The sequence below is a fragment of the Mytilus edulis genome, chromosome 2 (genome assembly GCF_963676685.1).
Source record: "Mytilus edulis chromosome 2, xbMytEdul2.2, whole genome shotgun sequence".
In the NCBI taxonomy this organism is placed as follows: domain Eukaryota; kingdom Metazoa; phylum Mollusca; class Bivalvia; order Mytilida; family Mytilidae; genus Mytilus; species Mytilus edulis.
The window spans coordinates 13722027-13738871 of NC_092345.1; the positions used below are offsets into that span (position 1 = coordinate 13722027).

General features: G+C 32.4%; 1 protein-coding gene across 8 annotated transcripts in view; it reads left to right on the forward strand.

Moving 5' to 3' along the window:
- Positions 1-226: 226 nt before the first annotated feature.
- LOC139511529 (roquin-2-like) overlaps positions 227-16845 on the forward strand; it is a 33726-nt gene continuing 17107 nt past the window's right edge. For 4 of the 8 annotated variants that reach the window (XM_071298344.1, XM_071298339.1, XM_071298346.1 and 1 more), the window contains exons 1-10: positions 910-1141; positions 2096-2479; positions 3295-3564; positions 3981-4156; positions 4493-4693; positions 4973-5105; positions 5827-6055; positions 6380-6559; positions 7099-7382; positions 13171-13475. In XM_071298344.1, the coding sequence (XP_071154445.1) occupies positions 2134-2479; positions 3295-3564; positions 3981-4156; positions 4493-4693; positions 4973-5105; positions 5827-6055; positions 6380-6559; positions 7099-7382; positions 13171-13475 (2124 nt within the window). In that variant the 5' untranslated portion in view covers positions 910-1141; positions 2096-2133. Of the gene's footprint in view, positions 596-909; positions 1142-2095; positions 2480-3294; positions 3565-3980; positions 4157-4492; positions 4694-4972; positions 5106-5826; positions 6056-6379; positions 6560-7098; positions 7383-13170; positions 13476-16845 lie in introns of those variants that run through there. The other 4 variants (XM_071298343.1, XM_071298345.1, XM_071298340.1 and 1 more) reach the window with 2 other exon arrangements.

Below are 16845 nucleotides of genomic sequence, written 5' to 3' on the forward strand. Positions count from 1 at the left end.
TACGGGACGTCGGGATCGGGTGTTTTTAAGCTCGTAATTGATCCTTTCGGGATTCGGGAATTTCATGTTTTTACGGCTGGGATTTCGGGGTCAGGATCCCTTCGAGACCCCCTCTATGTAGTAAATAAGAAATCATCTATATTATACAGATCATTAAATGGTATATATGTTTTATAAAAAAAAGAATGTCATTCTCTAGTGTTTGTGGAAAGAAATAAAGTAACAGAATATTTTTTCAATTGTTAAAAAAATAATATTAGACCGTCTATTGAGGAACTTCTATCAAGGACGTATACGTCCTTGCTTCTATATATCAAAACGGGAGACATTAGGCTGTTTAATTAACAGTAAGGTAAGGATTAGGATCGGCAAGCCAATCATTGAGAATCGAGAATTTCCGAGACAGTTTGGCGAACGCTCCCGACGGTGCGCCATCTGCCAGAAGGAAGACGACATGATGGGATGAACTGAAAGCATCAACGAAATAGTCTTAGTTTGTGTATATATTATTTGATTATTTCATCCATGCAGTTACTTCGCTTATTTTGAAGAATGCTGTGTGATATATTTTTCACCATATAGGTGCTATTATATTGTAAGTAAACAGTATTTGTATTATTGTAAACAGACACCGATCTTTGTGGGTTTTTTTATTTTGCGTTGTTGACCTTTAATTTGAGGGATGCTGTGCAATAGCCAATGCTGTAAGTCTAAAATTTACTTGTCGTTATTACACCGTTATATGTTTTAATAATAGGTGATTGTTCTTAAAAAAAAATAACATTGAAGCAAAGGTCAATATTTTATTGAAAAAAACCACCTGTTATTTACATCTGGTTGAAACCAGACCGAACTGCATGTTAATGAAGGTATATGACTGGTCCCTTGTTTATAAGAGCAAAGAAGACATTTTCTAAATTCTGGTCCAAACCAGTTATTTCTGAAAAGAAAACCAGTTAAAAAGTCGTCAAATCAGGGTAAAGTAATAAGTGGTATTTTGCTTATTATTTGTTAGTCATACATTTGAACTATGAGACAGGTAGTTCTGTACAGCCTGCTGTCTAAGAATTTAGACCAGTATGATATTTGGATTTTATATGGTAAATTATTCCATACTGGGACATAGATTGTTCCATAGCTGGTAAGTCAATAAATTCTAACATTTCTTATCACAGGCACTTGTTTCTGTCAATATGGGGTTTACTATCCATACCCGTACAAAAAAAAAACACTATTCATTTTGGGAAATGTTGCCTTTTAATTACATGATTATCATGAGAACAATGAAAGCCAACTATGCATGTTTATTTTTTTCACACATTAAAAAATAAAGGCAACCGTGTACACTCATCAAGTTACGCCACAGACTATCAGCCCAAGCTCATAAAATTAGATTAAAGTCTAAAAGAATATGTAATATGGTCTGATACTAAATCCATGGTAGTAACTCTACATGTAATCAGTCTGTTCATTGTTGCAATTATCTTGCAGAAGAAAATAGGCTAAAATCTGTTTGAAAATAAAGTGTTGGGCTTGTTGTTGCTAAAGTTCACCCAAAATGTATTAGGAAACTGTCTTGACAATAGTATATAGAAGGTGGTAAAGGGGGTATTGAACACAGAAGCATGTGAAATAAAAATCGCAAAAACGTATCAGGAAAAATAAAAAGCGGGAAAAAATGAAGCATGAGAAATAAAATCGTAAATATTAAGGAAAAAAGTACCAGAAGTTGCTTTAAATTAGTTCCAATTTACATTTTAATCAAATGCAGAACAATGCAAGCACGAGAAAGTAAGAGCACCGACAACAACTCAGAAAATATAAGGAGAAACATGAAGCACGCACATCGAACCAAACACGAGAAAAAGAAAAATTAAACACTAAAACACGAAGACACATGATATAAAAAGGCCTAAAAGATAAATAACCCTTTATCACCCTCTATATACAACTGTTAAGACAATACATCAGTCTCAAGTTTGTTCATGGTGTAGGAAAGTGGAAAAGATGTTAACAAATTTTATTGTAAATAATTCAAAAAATAATTTAACTAAGCTTTAAATGTAAACTATTCTTTATCAACTTATTATTTCAGGTTTATTATTTAGTTAATTGAAAGAAAGAGGTGTAATTATGCCTATACAGATACCCCAGTGGACAGAATTTTTATCCTGCCAAGTTTGTTTCCATGTTTTTGATGAAGGTCACCATAGACCTATAAGTTTAGCATGTGGTCACACAGTCTGTAGAACATGCTTGTGCAATTTGCCTCAGAAGAGATGTCCATTTGATCAGAACACAATAGCTAAAGATGTCAGTGAACTGCCTGTTAACTACGCCTTATTGCAGTTGGTTGGTGCATCTGTACCTGAAACTGACACACTACCATCAGAGGGGATATCTGATCACGTGAAGCATTATAATGCATCTAAACGTTGTATAGAAGAGCTAGCACTTCATTTGAAACCAGTCAGTGCAGGTAAAATAAATTTTGAAATATTTAAATATTTAGTCTGTTATTTCATGAATTGAAATATGAATATCAAAATCAGTACAAGTTTCACTACATGTGCACATCTTTTGTTGGTGATTAGGGTTGATTCACCCTGAAGGTCAAGACAATAACAATCAAAACCAAGGAGTAAACAAAGACTCATAAAACCAAAGGACATTTACATCAACAGTTATTAATAATAAATAAAAAACAACACAAACAGGTGCTCCGGAAGGGTAAACATTTCCTGCACCGTATATGGCACCAGTCATGTTATTTCTTTGTTCAGTTCGGTAATGATCGAGGTTATTATGGAAGTTGTTCCTTTGAAATATAGACAAGATAGTAATAAAATTGAGAATGGAAATAAGGAATGTGTCAAAGAGACAACAACCCGACCAAATAAAAAACAACAGCAGAAGGTCACCAACAGGTCTTCAATGTAGCGAGAAATTCCCGCACCCGGAAATCTGTTTTCACCACAGTTACATGTTGCTTTTCATGAAGGTACAAAAAAGTGTACGTCACCCTCACAAAAAAAAAATAAATACAATCAAAGAGACTAAAAACATTAAAAGAATGGAATATCACTGTGTTCATTCATTAAAAATGGAAACATATTTATTTGAAAAATAAATGCCAATGCTGTGTAGATTCAAGAAAAAATATTTACGTTGAAATTTCTCAATTTTATTTTACATGGTAGATATACTGATATATTTTATTGGCTGGACAGTTTAACAATGTTTTAAATAAGAAAATACATTACATGATGATACATTTACTATTTTTATTTGTAGCTGACCAAAAACTTAACACACCATGTTCATCTAGTAATGGCAGTGAACCAAACAACGGCATTTTAAGTCGCCCCATGCAACGCAAGCTGGTAACTCTAGTAAACTGCCAACTTGTTGAAGATGAAGGGAGAGCTCGAGCAATACGAGCTGCTCGTTCTCTTGGAGAAAGAACTGTGACAGAATTAATTCTACAACATCAGAATCCACAACAACTATCAGCTAATCTATGGGCAGCAGTACGAGCTAGGGGATGCCAGTTTCTTGGTCCAGGTAAAAACAAAATTGCTAAATGTACATTCTAAGTAAAAACTAATAAATGTACATGTATATAAATTGTTGTGTATGTTTTAATTATAGATGAATGAAAAAGAAGAAAAAAAGAAAAACAAACTATAACCATGATAACAAGGGCATTTTGAATAAGATTGATGAGACATAAAATGGAATGTTAAATAGGAAATTTGTGACTCCAAAAATCCTCAAGGAATTGATTCTGCTCATTAAATGCATGTTATATGCATTTTGAAATACATGTATGGCAAATTATACTTTAAGAAATGAAAAAAAAGTTTATAGCTCTGATTATCTTTTTTAATAACATTAATTCACAAACATCTAGTATAAATATGGAAATTTTAATATTGTGACAAAATGATAGCCAGTTTTAATTTATTTCAATTTTTCAGCTATGCAAGAAGAAGTGTTGAAGTTGATACTTTTAGCCTTAGAGGATGGATCTGCTCTGTCTAGAAAAGTGCTTGTTCTGTTTGTTGTTCAGAGGTTGGAGAAACACTACCCCCAGGCTTCCAAAACAGCTATTGGTCATGTTGTCCAACTCTTGTACAGAGCCTCATGTTTTAAGGTATAAACAGTTTTTGTATCACAAATAAATCAAATTGAAAACCAGTTCAGACCAAATGTAAGACACTTACTTATTTTTTTCAATTATTAAATTGGCTTGCAATGCAATAATTCTCCATCAACTTGATCGTTTTAAGTCAATTTTTATATAACTGCAAATTTAATTGTGGTAGTATTATGGTGATGTCTGCATTTAAAGACATTTTGGTTCACAGACAATTACCTCAAAGTTTTAACACAAGTGTCAATACCACTAAAAGATGACTGGGATTGATGTAGGGGCTATTTTTTTCCCAAGGCAAGGATATTTTTAAACCTTTCATTATCCCTTTTGTAGGTGTCAAAAAGAGATGAAGAATCATCTTTGATGCAGTTGAAGGAAGAATTCAGATCTTATGAAGCTTTGAGGAGAGAACATGATTCACAGATAGTCCAAATAGCCATGGAAGCAGGATTACGTATTGCTCCTGACCAGTGGTCATCATTGTTATATGGTGACACCAGTCATAAATCTCATATGCAGTCCATTATTGACAAGGTAAATGTCTTCATTATTGTTTGAATGTGTTCATGGATGGGATTAATGGTATATAAAAAAGTGGCTTTAGAAATAATGAGTTGAGAATAAATGTTTTAAAATAATAAGATCCTGAAAACTAAATTTTAAACATGGCATGAATAGATGTCATAAAAGTCCTGCTACCACTTGATAACCTGTAGGAAAAGAAGAGCACATTTGTCTCTACCTTTCATCTCAAACTCCCAGAGAGGCCTTCAATTAAGATCAAGTTTTAAAGTAATATTATTTTCCTTACAGTTACAGACGCCACAGTCATTTTCTCAGAGTGTCAACGAATTGATAATAACTTTACAGAGAACTGGTGATCCATGCAGTCTACAACGATTACATCCACATTTAGAGTTCCTGGCCAGTGTTGATCCTAATCCTGGTAAGTGCTTACATCCACATTTAGAGTTCCTGGCCAGTGTTGATCCTAATCCTGGTAAGTGATTACATCCACATTTAGAGTTCCTGGCCAGTGTTGATCCTAATCCTGGTAAGTGATTACATCCACATTTAGAGTTCCTGGCCAGTGTTGATCCTAATCCTGGTAAGTGATTACATCCACATCTAGAGTTCCTGGCCAGTGTTGATCCTAATCCTGGTAAGTGATTACATCCACATTTAGAGTTCCTGGCCAGTGTTGATCCTAATCCTGGTAAGTGATTACATCCACATTTAGAGTTCCTGGCCAGTGTTGATCCTAATCCTGGTAAGTGCTAATAGTTTCTTTGAAGGAAGCAGGCTGCAATTTGAAGGAGCTTGCCTTTTAACATATAACATATCTTAACCATTGCAAATTCATCTTCAGTATTGTAAATTCAGAAACTGATCATGCATGTAGTTTGTGATTGTTAAATAATGGACAAGAATGTGGTATGGATTATTGTGATTTCAGGTATTGCTAGAAAATTAAAATGAATAGTTATTGAAAAAAAATAACTTAACTGTATGTGGTGGAAATGTAAATAAACCCTGTCATTCCTGTACCTGGAATTTCATTATTTAGCTAATTGTACATGTTTTCAGAAGTATTGTCAGTATTTTAAATTACACTATTTTATGATGTGTTAAATACCAGTGTTGTAAATGTACAGATTCCTTTTTAGATGCACCCTCACCATCATGGGAGAATCTGGAAGCTGTTATGAAAGCCATCAAAACTGTAGTTCAAGGACTTGTAGATTTCATACAAAGTAATGGTTCTAAACATTTGGAGATCTTAACATTACCCAATCTTAGATACAAGACCAGTATGTGTCGTGATTTGGTACAAAGGGGAACATGTCCAAGAGGTGGAAATTGCACTTTTGCTCATTCACAAGATGAACTTGAAAAGTAAGTAATCAAAGAATTTTGTTAAACTGTTTATTCTAGAGGGACACATTTCATTGTTATTCTCACAGGTTCTGTTAATCCTTTCCATAAATTCTGTTCATTAGATATAAAAAATCCTTGATTATTATACAACTTTTTTATGTATTTTTTTTGGGGGGGGGGGATAGGAAACTAATAAAAACCTCTAATGTAATGAAAGAAAAATGATTTTGAGACAGACTGAAGTTTATGGACCAAAGATTTAATATGATTTTGAAAATCTGAATGCAATATCTAGAACAGTAAAGAAAGTGTAATATTTTGTCCTTGTTTTTGCTATTTCAGATATAGGGCCAGAAATAAAAGATTAGGAAAAGGACAATTTTTACCTACAACAACATCAGCTTTAACACCTAAAGAAAAGTTAGCATTAGAAAGTGTAACAAAAACTACAGCTGAGAAGCTATTGGCAGCTGAAATATCAAAGTCTGGAAACAGTATTGACACTATTTCAACAGATCAACAGTAAGTTAATTACATGTATAAGAAAACTCTTTTTCACTATTTTTCCGAAAGTGGGTAATATGACATAAACAATACATAAAGCCAATTGTAATTGACCACATTCAATATACATTTCTCAAATTTTTAATATAACTGAAAGTGAAACATAAAAAGTTGAGGTTTGCATTGTTTCTCATTTTAAACGGTGGGCAATTGGTTGGTTTGTCCAATGAAATTTACGTCACATTTTTCATGGGATCTACAGATCAGGCTGTGTATGAAATTTTCATGACATTGCTATAGGGAACTACAAATAAAAACTTTCTAAATTTTTTTTATCAGATTCCATCAGATAATGGGCTCTCCAACTTCCTATTTACAAAATTCTTAAAATTGGGGAGATCAGTGGCTCACTAAAGAAGAGTAGCTCACAATTGTTGTCTCAATTGCATTTAATCCAGGGTTTTAAATTTCCCCCCTAACAAAGCTGATTTAGAAAAGCAAACCATTGCATGAGACAAATTTTACCTTATTAGATGTTCCTCTTCTTATTCTTTCAGAGGTACAATCACAACCCCATCTGGACTTCCGCAGAAACTAGCAGTAACACATGAACCATCATGCTTGCCAGGGGCCATGACCAATATGACTATTTCTACAAGTCAAGCGTCCATGGTGCCTACTCCCATGACACCACATATACAGAATATGTCTGGATCAATGGGACCTCATGTTTCATCATTTACACAGAACCCTAGTCCTCAAAACTGTTACCCTCCTGAGTATTACCAATCTTGTCAGAACACAGTACCTATGATGTCAATGCCAAGAATGATGTCTTATGGTAAGTGTTTATACTCTCTCTGCAAGGTTAAATATGTGAAATTTATGTTCTGTTTCTTAAGGCCACTAGTATTGGCCATAGAGGCTCTATAAACAATACTACAGTCAAACCTTTTGTATAGGACAGCAAAAAAACTTTCATTGAAATGAAATTTAAAGATCACCATTGCTAACCTTTATACATAGACATGAGTGTAATAATTTTTTGGAAGGGTAAATATTATGTCTTAAAACTTAAACAACTTTGTTTATGATGATGTTGGTTATACTCAAAACCTATACCACATCAGTGTATGGTTACTTTTGAAAAGATGATGTAATTGTCTGTTTTTCTTTTTTAGCTCACCGTTCAGAAGGAACAGTGAGCTTTAGCCATCACTTGGCGTCCGTTGTCGTCTGTCTTGTGTAAACTATTTCAAACAACTTCTCCTCTGGAACTACTGAACCAATTCCTACCAAAATTAAGCTGAATGATCCTTAGAGTATCTAGAATAAAGTTTGTGTTTTATTTTCTGTTTCGTCAAAAAACATGGCCCCCATGGCTAAAAATAGAACATAGGGGTAAAATGCAGTTTTTGGCTTATATCTCAAAAACCAAAGCAGTTAGAGCAAATCTGACATGGGGTTAAAGTGTTCAAACGGTAACATTTTATCAGCCCGAAAATTTTCAGATGAATCTAATCTTGGGTTGCTGCGACTAAATTGGTAATTTAAAGGAAATTTGCAGTTTTTGGTTATTATCTTCAATAGTATTAATGATAAAGATAAACTGTAAACAGCAAATATGTTCAGCAAAGTAAAATCTACAAATAAGTTATAAATATAATGACGAAAATTGTCAATTGACTCCTTAAAGAGTTATTGCTCTTTAAAGGGATAATTCGCGAATTTTTACTTGTCAGCTAATTATGTCCATAATACCATAAAAAACATATTCACCAAGTTTTATCTGGATATGAACAACATTAAAGGAGAAAATTAAGAATTAATAATTTTATTTCTTCGAACTTCCTGACTTATGTGACGTAGTTTAAGTCTTTAAGCATGCCGGGAGTGGAAAGAATCTCATTTTAAATCTTAATCGTTAATCATCTTATAACGCTATTTAAAGCGCATAGACGACGTTTGGTGTAGCTATTAACCAACTAATAATTAAGATGGAACAGCGCTCAGCTTGAAAGTAGAATGTACGATTTATATTTTAATATTTTCTGAAATGATAATAGTGATACAAGTAAATCATATAAAAAAAATTTTTATGATTTTTTTTTCGACGGATATTTTGAACTAACATGTATAACTGGTAGTGTTTTAAAAATGCATATTTGTACTTTTTACCTTTTACGTCAGGCTAGTAAATATGTGCTGCTAGTACATTTGTAGTGTGCAAATACGGCCCCGCAAATACAATGTGTATTGTACTTTGACACATAGTGACTACCTGTTGAATGCGTGGTTAAATTCAAGTTAATTAAAAGATTAGCATTTTGTATCTTTTGATCTTTACTAAGTGAATTTAAGCCGTCACGGTTCACTTTTCTAGGTGTGAACAACATTTCATATGAATGATAAACGGGGGAATCTTAATATTTTCCATGAGCTCAGTTTAATTAAATATATTATTGACGTGGAATATTTTTTGTTAAAAAAAAAAGAAATATTGAATTTATTTAATTGAATAAATTTATAAATAATGAAGTCCTTATAAACACGAGTAAATGAATTAAAAATTCTAAATAAGAATCGGTGACCTTGAATTTTTTAAATAGATAGTAATTACCAATTTGCAGTTATATAAGTGGGTCGTTCAAAGCGATCTTCTTTTTTTTTTTTTTTTTTTTTAAATATTCAGGAAGTAATGTCCTTATCAAAATAATTTAATTCTCACCACGTACTAATTCTTCAGCTATTTGAACGAAAATATCAAAAATGTTGACAGAAAATTTAAAGGTCAACTTTGTCTTACTGGAAGGGAGGGAGAGCTCCAGACGTACTTATTAAAACACAAAGCAGGCTTATGGCTTATCGTCAGTTTGTGTGCTGGGTCAGGAAAGGTCAACCACTTGGCAAGAAACACAGAATAATCCTACCGGCTTGTGTAGTAAACATAATTAGAAAAGAGTTTCCATCGTTGGATGGGGTATACGAATGATTCAAAGAATGTGAAAGTGACACTTCAGACTGAATAGTTCTAAAATCATTTAAACGATTTACCAATACAATTTTTCACCGAATGTTTCAGATTCATTTCATTATTTGTGTATTAATAAACCTATTTATGAATTATTTCACTTTGAGGTCTAATTTTATAGATTGCATGTTGTATTAACATGAAGGTTTGGTCTACCACAGTACCACGGAGCGTTGATATGATTTGACCCGAGATCCTCCGGAGATGTTGTTGGGGTTCTTGTTGTGCAACCTAAACCAGTTTTCTATGATGTGTTTTTTATCTCTTTGTTTGTCTTTCGATCGTTTATTGGTTATTTTTTGCTATGACGTTGCCAGTGTGTTTTTTAATACTGAATATGACTATCCTTATTGGTACCTTCTGTCTTTTTACAAACAAGACCATAAAACTGAATATTGGAAATGTATCATGCTACTACAAAAGAAAAAGCACTGATGGATTGTCCTAGAAGCATATTTTATTAGAATAATAATGGTCTATAAGCAGTTACATTTATTTCATGTTTGAAGCGGTGCATTTTTTAAAATTTAATTTGACTTTTACCAAGAAATGTATTGTAGCAAAGGGGTAGAGTAATTGTGGTCTAGTGTCAGATACTCAAAAATAATGGAATTTAGCAGAAAAGGAAACAAATAACGGACTTTGGCAAAAATGTAGAGGGCTTTTGATACCTTTTTCTCCAGACATAAAATCTTTTACAATAGATCATCCTACAACAGCTTAAAAGCTTGAAATGCCAGCGATTTCGCGGGAGTGTTTTAGTGTTCTCAAAAACTTATATTGATAAATAATTGAATGTACATGTACAGGAAGACAAACGGTTACCGCACGTTCTAGAGACATGCCACGAACTAAGTATCATCTTCGTGTCATAATTGCGCATGCTTGTCTCTCCACATACAAGTAAACGCAAATTTTCTAATAGGCAAAATATTTCGTAAATGCGCCCGCTATTATCGGAAATAGGACAAGAAAGTATGAAAGATAGTCATCCGTAATCTCTCGGTTAAATTCTCTGGGATTTACTCCAAACAATGTTGTAAAATGATGCAGTATGTTTTTTCTTTCTTAAATTATTCATCACAACTCTAGACCGCATAACGTAAATTAAACATTTGCTAAGCAAATAAAACAAGCTGACAAAACATTATGTAAGCTATTGTGTACAAAATCATTGGCGGATCCAGGGATAGTGGTTCCGGGTGTTGGAACCCCGTTGTTTTTTTTTGCCGATCAATGCATTTGAAGTGGGACATATAGTTGGAATCCCCCTTTTTTAATATGGCTGGACCCCCCCCCCCCCCCCGAAAAGTAAAATTGAAATTTGAAAAAAAAAATTAATTTTACATGGTACAGTACCAGATAATCTTCTACACATGAATTTTGAAACAGAAGTCAAAATTAATAATTTACGGTCTTATTATTTCTGTCTTTGCACATGTCAGAATTAATCAGCCTGTAGATATAAATTTTAAACTCTTAATTTCATGTTTGGAAGGCTTTGTGTATTTCAATCAGGTTAGGGACATACATTGTGTATAATACAGGATGTATAATACACCATGACAGCATTTTCGATGGCACTTTTACCTGTGCACACCTGGGTCAAACAGCTGGGAAGCGATGCATGTACCTGAATTGCGTAATGTCACCAGTTTATTAGCCCGCAGGAAGTCACTAGAATACCTGAATGTGACACTATTACATGACCTCTGGCAATAATTCAAAAGATCGTCGGTTTTCATATTAGAAGTACCCGACATGAATAAAATCTATTACATATAAAAAGGTTTTTTTTGCAAGCATTTCGAAAAGTCTAAAGCCGCTACAGATACCTTTTAATCTCTTTAAGAATATATTTATGCTTTTACAACTTCCAAATTAGTGTCCGCCCCACTAGATGTATTCCTATCTATTATCTTGTTAATATCATAAATTTAGAAAGAAAAAATACTCCTACTACGATTGACCATAAATCATTACAAACTTCGCTAGCCTAGCTCTTGACATTTAATATCCCGAAACTGCTCAGCCTTAACTTGTAGGACTACGCAACTGCGTTGACCTAGTAGACAGCTATAAAGCATAACAAGGGGGCGGTAAGATCTATTAAGTTTCCACACGAATCGGGGAAGAAATATGCTCCCATCTACCTATCACCTCTTCAACCTTTTATATGGCACAATATGGAAAAGGAGGGGGGGGGGGGGGGGGGGGGGGGTTAAACAGCATCTGTAATTATACTACATGTAAATAAATAAAGTCTTATTTTTAATCCATTATTATATTAAACAAATGACCCTTTAAATGTTTTACGTAATTTTTTATGTATAAATAAGTTTTTTTTTGCACCTAAAAAATATATACTTCATTGAACTTGTGAATTTACGAGAGAAAGTCACAGAATTAAATGTCATAATTCAGTTTCGAGTTTATTTTTCTTTAAACGAGAAAACGTAAATTAAATAATTCATTTTTGGTTTGTTCTTGAAATATTATTTTTAAAAAAAGTTTTATACAGAATTTATTAAATAAATATCAATGACATCAAATAATTGTTATAAAATCAAAATGCCAAAGTGGCTAGGTACCTTAAATGGCTTCATTGTCCCTAGAAATATATATCCTTTGCATGATTGAAATCAAATATCTTTTTATTTGTAAGGCTTGTAAACAAGTTCATAAACTTAAAATGTAATAAATAGTATAATATTTGAAGATGTTTTTCCTGTATATATTCAACAATTTTTTTGTCTGTAACTTTTTATCCGTGTACTAAACTTCTACTTGTAAACAACAAAATCTGTTACTAAATGCATGAATGCAGAAATACTGAACTATATTAATCTGACAATTTCCTTTCAACCAGGCTTGGAACGAAATAGCAATAAAAACATTCATGAGAAAAAAATCATAATTATTATCAAATTTCCATCGAAACAAGATGCATCAAAATGGTCTGCACACACTTTCTTGAACTTGTTGTGAGTTGGTTGGTGTTATGTTAAGGTTAATCATCCACGTCTGGTACAACTCTTTCTTTTTTGCAGGATCTTGGAAAGTGTGTAAACCTATGCCATGTGAACTTCGAGTTGAACATCCGTACGCTTCACAAGTCATTTTGATACTGAATATACGATATGCCATGCTTGTTTTTTAGCTTTGTGGTATTCAGATATTTTATTCAAATATACTCATCACGTGACAATTTGTATCGGAGATGCCGTCAAAATGGCGATAAGTCGAGAAGTGATAGTGGGATTTTAATTTTTATTTTAATCACTTATCTAGAAGAATTGAACAATAATTTTAATGAATATATGATTATTTATATCAAATAAACATAATATAAAATTTTCATTTTTTTGCGAAGTTTCCCTTTAAGGACAATTTTACACAATTTGTTTAAAAAACAAACTACGATGAAATTGGACACCTAAACTCTTAAACGAAAGATAAATGCCAAAAAATCAAGGTGAGCGATTCAGGGTCTTGAGAGCCTCTTGTTTCATCGAACATTCTATATGATCCTTTTATTACATAGATAATCAATTTATGTACTTTTGAATGCATTTTTAAACTAAAGTATTGTTTTTAGGTCCAACATGTTATCAGCACCAAACAATGCCACCAAGCTATCGTCCACCAGTTTATGGAATGATGCCACCTCAACAGTGTCCCTACCAAACGGGTATGGAGTACACCATGGCCACTAGATGTCCGCCACAACAACCACCACCTCCTTATCCTGGGTCATGCATGTCCTATGACATGTGTCAGCAGGCTCACAGTAACCTGAACCCCTATGCAGAACCTTTTATGGTTGGTCCACATGGTCCAGCTGGTCAGCAGTTCTGTTGTCACTCTGATGATCACAGATGTCTAGTTCCTCCGCACGGTCAGGTAGGTCAATGTCCAGTCAATATATCTAAACTGAAGGGTCAACTCCAAAATCAATTCATCAAATTAAAATGGAAACTTCAGCATTCCTCTTTTAAAACTACTATTTGTATATTTATGCAACTAACTTACATAATACCCATATAATTTAGATTTATTTTTATGGAGGGGGTAATATTGCCCTTTGTTTTGTCAAGCAAAAAATTCTTGAAACTTTCCTTTGAAATTTTTTATATCGTGCAGGATTGGTTCCTTTGACGAAAAAGAAAGAAAGATAAAAAACCTTTGATAAAGATAAAAAAAAAAACAACCCCAATTTGATTTTATATTAGATAACATAGGGTGTGGGGATGTTACCCTTCCTTTTAGAGCTATGAGATATCTTTTCTGGCATTACAGCAACATGGTAAGTATGGGAAATGTTGATGCCAGTGCATCGGCGGTATAAAACTTTCCTTTGCAGCCTAAACACATCATCAAAAGAAAAATTCAAGTCAAGAAACAGAAAATAGAGGATAGGAATAGGTAACAAAAAAGTGTGCCTGTTGTTGTTAAAAGTATTGTTGGAATTTACTGACTGTTTAGTGCTGAAAAATATCTGAAACACTTTTAACCCTGTCTTTATTAGAAAAAGAGAAAAAATAATTTATCACAGAAAATTGATTTATTTTTTACGGCTGTTCAAATAAAATATACATGGTAACAAGAGAAGGCATTTTAAAAATGAGGTAACCACCTATAGAGGCAAATTAAAATTTCACTTTCATTTCCAATATGTTAAACCATAGATGACACCCATTCATTGATACAAATAGGAAGTGGCTTCTCTATGTCCTGTGTATGTTTTTATGGAACAGCCTTTGAATCCAAAACTGCTTATTTCCTGATATTTGACCAAGGGTTGAATACAGTTGCATTTTAAAATGTTAAAAGGATTAAGTGAGGATGATGATCTGAACAGGGGTTCCCCTGGAAACATTTAGTCGTCACCTCACTTTTCCTTATTTGTGATAGTGCTCTGTTGTACCTGTGGTTGCTTTTATCAGAAAATAAGCATTTAAAAAAAAATAATGAGAAAAAAATTAGTGAGAATGAAATGGTAAAGACAGGATTATTGTAAAAATATAAAACCTAGCATATATTTAAGTATTCAAAATTTAAAAAAAAATATTTAAAAACTAGTTTTCAAGATAAGAAAAAAAACCATGAACACTGTGTCACTTTAATATAGTTCTTTATTGATGCTGGTGAGATACTTCTAAGTAACAGTTCTTGCTATTACATTTGGTATGCCCGAGTGAAATATTATTTAAGTTATAAAGAGCAGAATACAGCTTACAAAATTACAAATTGAGCCAAAAAAATACTTAATTCATTTTATATCCATATCAGATTGGGTTGAGAGAAAGGCTTCTTTAATTATTTAGATTTCATGTATATTGCTTCATATATATTGCTGGATCAAACAATTTATTTGGGAGTGTTTTAATCACCAGATTTCTTCGAACTAAATCATTGAATGTGATTAGATTTCTAAGAAATCCTGGGAAATAAAAAAACAAAACAAAATAAATTGGTTGTTTAAGCAATTTATAAATTATGAAGGAAGTAAATTGCATGGTGTACAAATTTCTCCTATTTTTAGAGTACAAAAATGTATCAGTGTGTTAGTAACATATGCTGTATGTGTTTATGGGATTTTTTTTGTAAATTATAACATTTTAAACTTTATAAATTTTGATACAAGCATTTTATGTTAATGTTTAACCATTTTAAGTTCAAGGCAACTACTGAACAACGGTAAATTTCCACAATATTTCATTCCAAAATATTTGTAACTATCACTTATTCTTGTTTGACACAATTGTAAAAACACTGTGGCTTGTTTTCACTCACATGATACGTCATGTGATAGGTAAACTCCCCACATTGTTTAAGTAAAACTTACTAATGTAAAGGTTTGGGGACTGATTTAAGTGCGCTTTCATGTCTATACTGTTCATTGACTTTCATTGGCATATGATTTCAGGTATTTAATACCTGAAGCAACTAGAAAAAAAAAAAAAAAAATTAAATACTGAACCTAAATTTTTCATTTAAAATAAAAGTATAGGTTTCCGTAATAGAAACCATTCTTTAAAAACAATTTCTTAATTTCAGAATAGCTTAGGCTCTCTTTTAATAAATAATTAATTTATGTAAGTTCTGACTATGAAAGTTGATTCATCTTTGTTAATACATATGAGTGTAAATTAGCATAATAAATCGTTGATATTCATATTTGTACAGAATAAGCCATAAATATAAAGTATCTTTAGTTCTTGACTGTTGTTTAAAATTGTAACTACCGTAATCTGCTGTGTATAATCTGCAAATAGTTTTGACAATACATATTAACTTGTCAAGTCTTCTGTGAATCTTTTGTGGTATGCTAAATTTATGTTTGAATGACCTTTATTTAAAACAAACACATACAGCAGTATGATCACAGAATACAATAGAAAAAAAAACAGAAATTTGTAATGAAGCATTATATTTTGATGAAAAATAATGTGGTATTTTAAAATTCAAATTGCATATAAATATGGATTAAAATAATTATAAAATTATTCAAAAAGAATATTGGCAACACCTATAATTTCAAGAATAAACAAGCAAGAATGTAAACAATTGTTAAGAAATCAAGCTTTTTCTTATTTCTTGCTTATATTATTTTAAAACTGTGGATTATGCATGCCAAAATACGGTAACTCAGAAAGAGGTAACATGTTTTTCAAATCTCTTTAGAAACGAAGTCAGAAATCATGGTGGAGGATTCAGAGTTAGAAACCTCTTCATTTATTATGACACAGCACCATTTTGTGTTTCCAATTAAATATTTTATGGCTTACTCTAATGATTTAAGATGTAATAATAATTTTTGCTGATACAGGGATTATCATAGGTAATAAAGAAGGCAAGCAGATTCTTTTTTGTTTGGAAATGGTTGTATTTGAAGATTTCAGTCAGGTATGGTTATATGTTGTACTAAATAAGAATGTATGCTTGATATCATTGTATTTTTCAATCTTTTTGGAATTCATACACCAAAAAAAATGACAAAATCTTATGTCTGCCAGTAAGGGATACATGGTAAACTTAAACTTGTCTAATTTTCTTGCAGGATGTTGTCTCACCAGTACTGCACAGTCAACAAATTATTCCACAATTTCAGGTTGAAAGTATTCGGTACCATACAAACGAGGATACAGATGATTAGACTTAACTCCCTTTCATTTTCGGAACTTTTAAAATTGTGTAAATTTCTGTTTTGAAATGGAAAAGCATCAAGTCATGTTAGGCTTGTGCATATTATATTCTTATAGCAAAGACT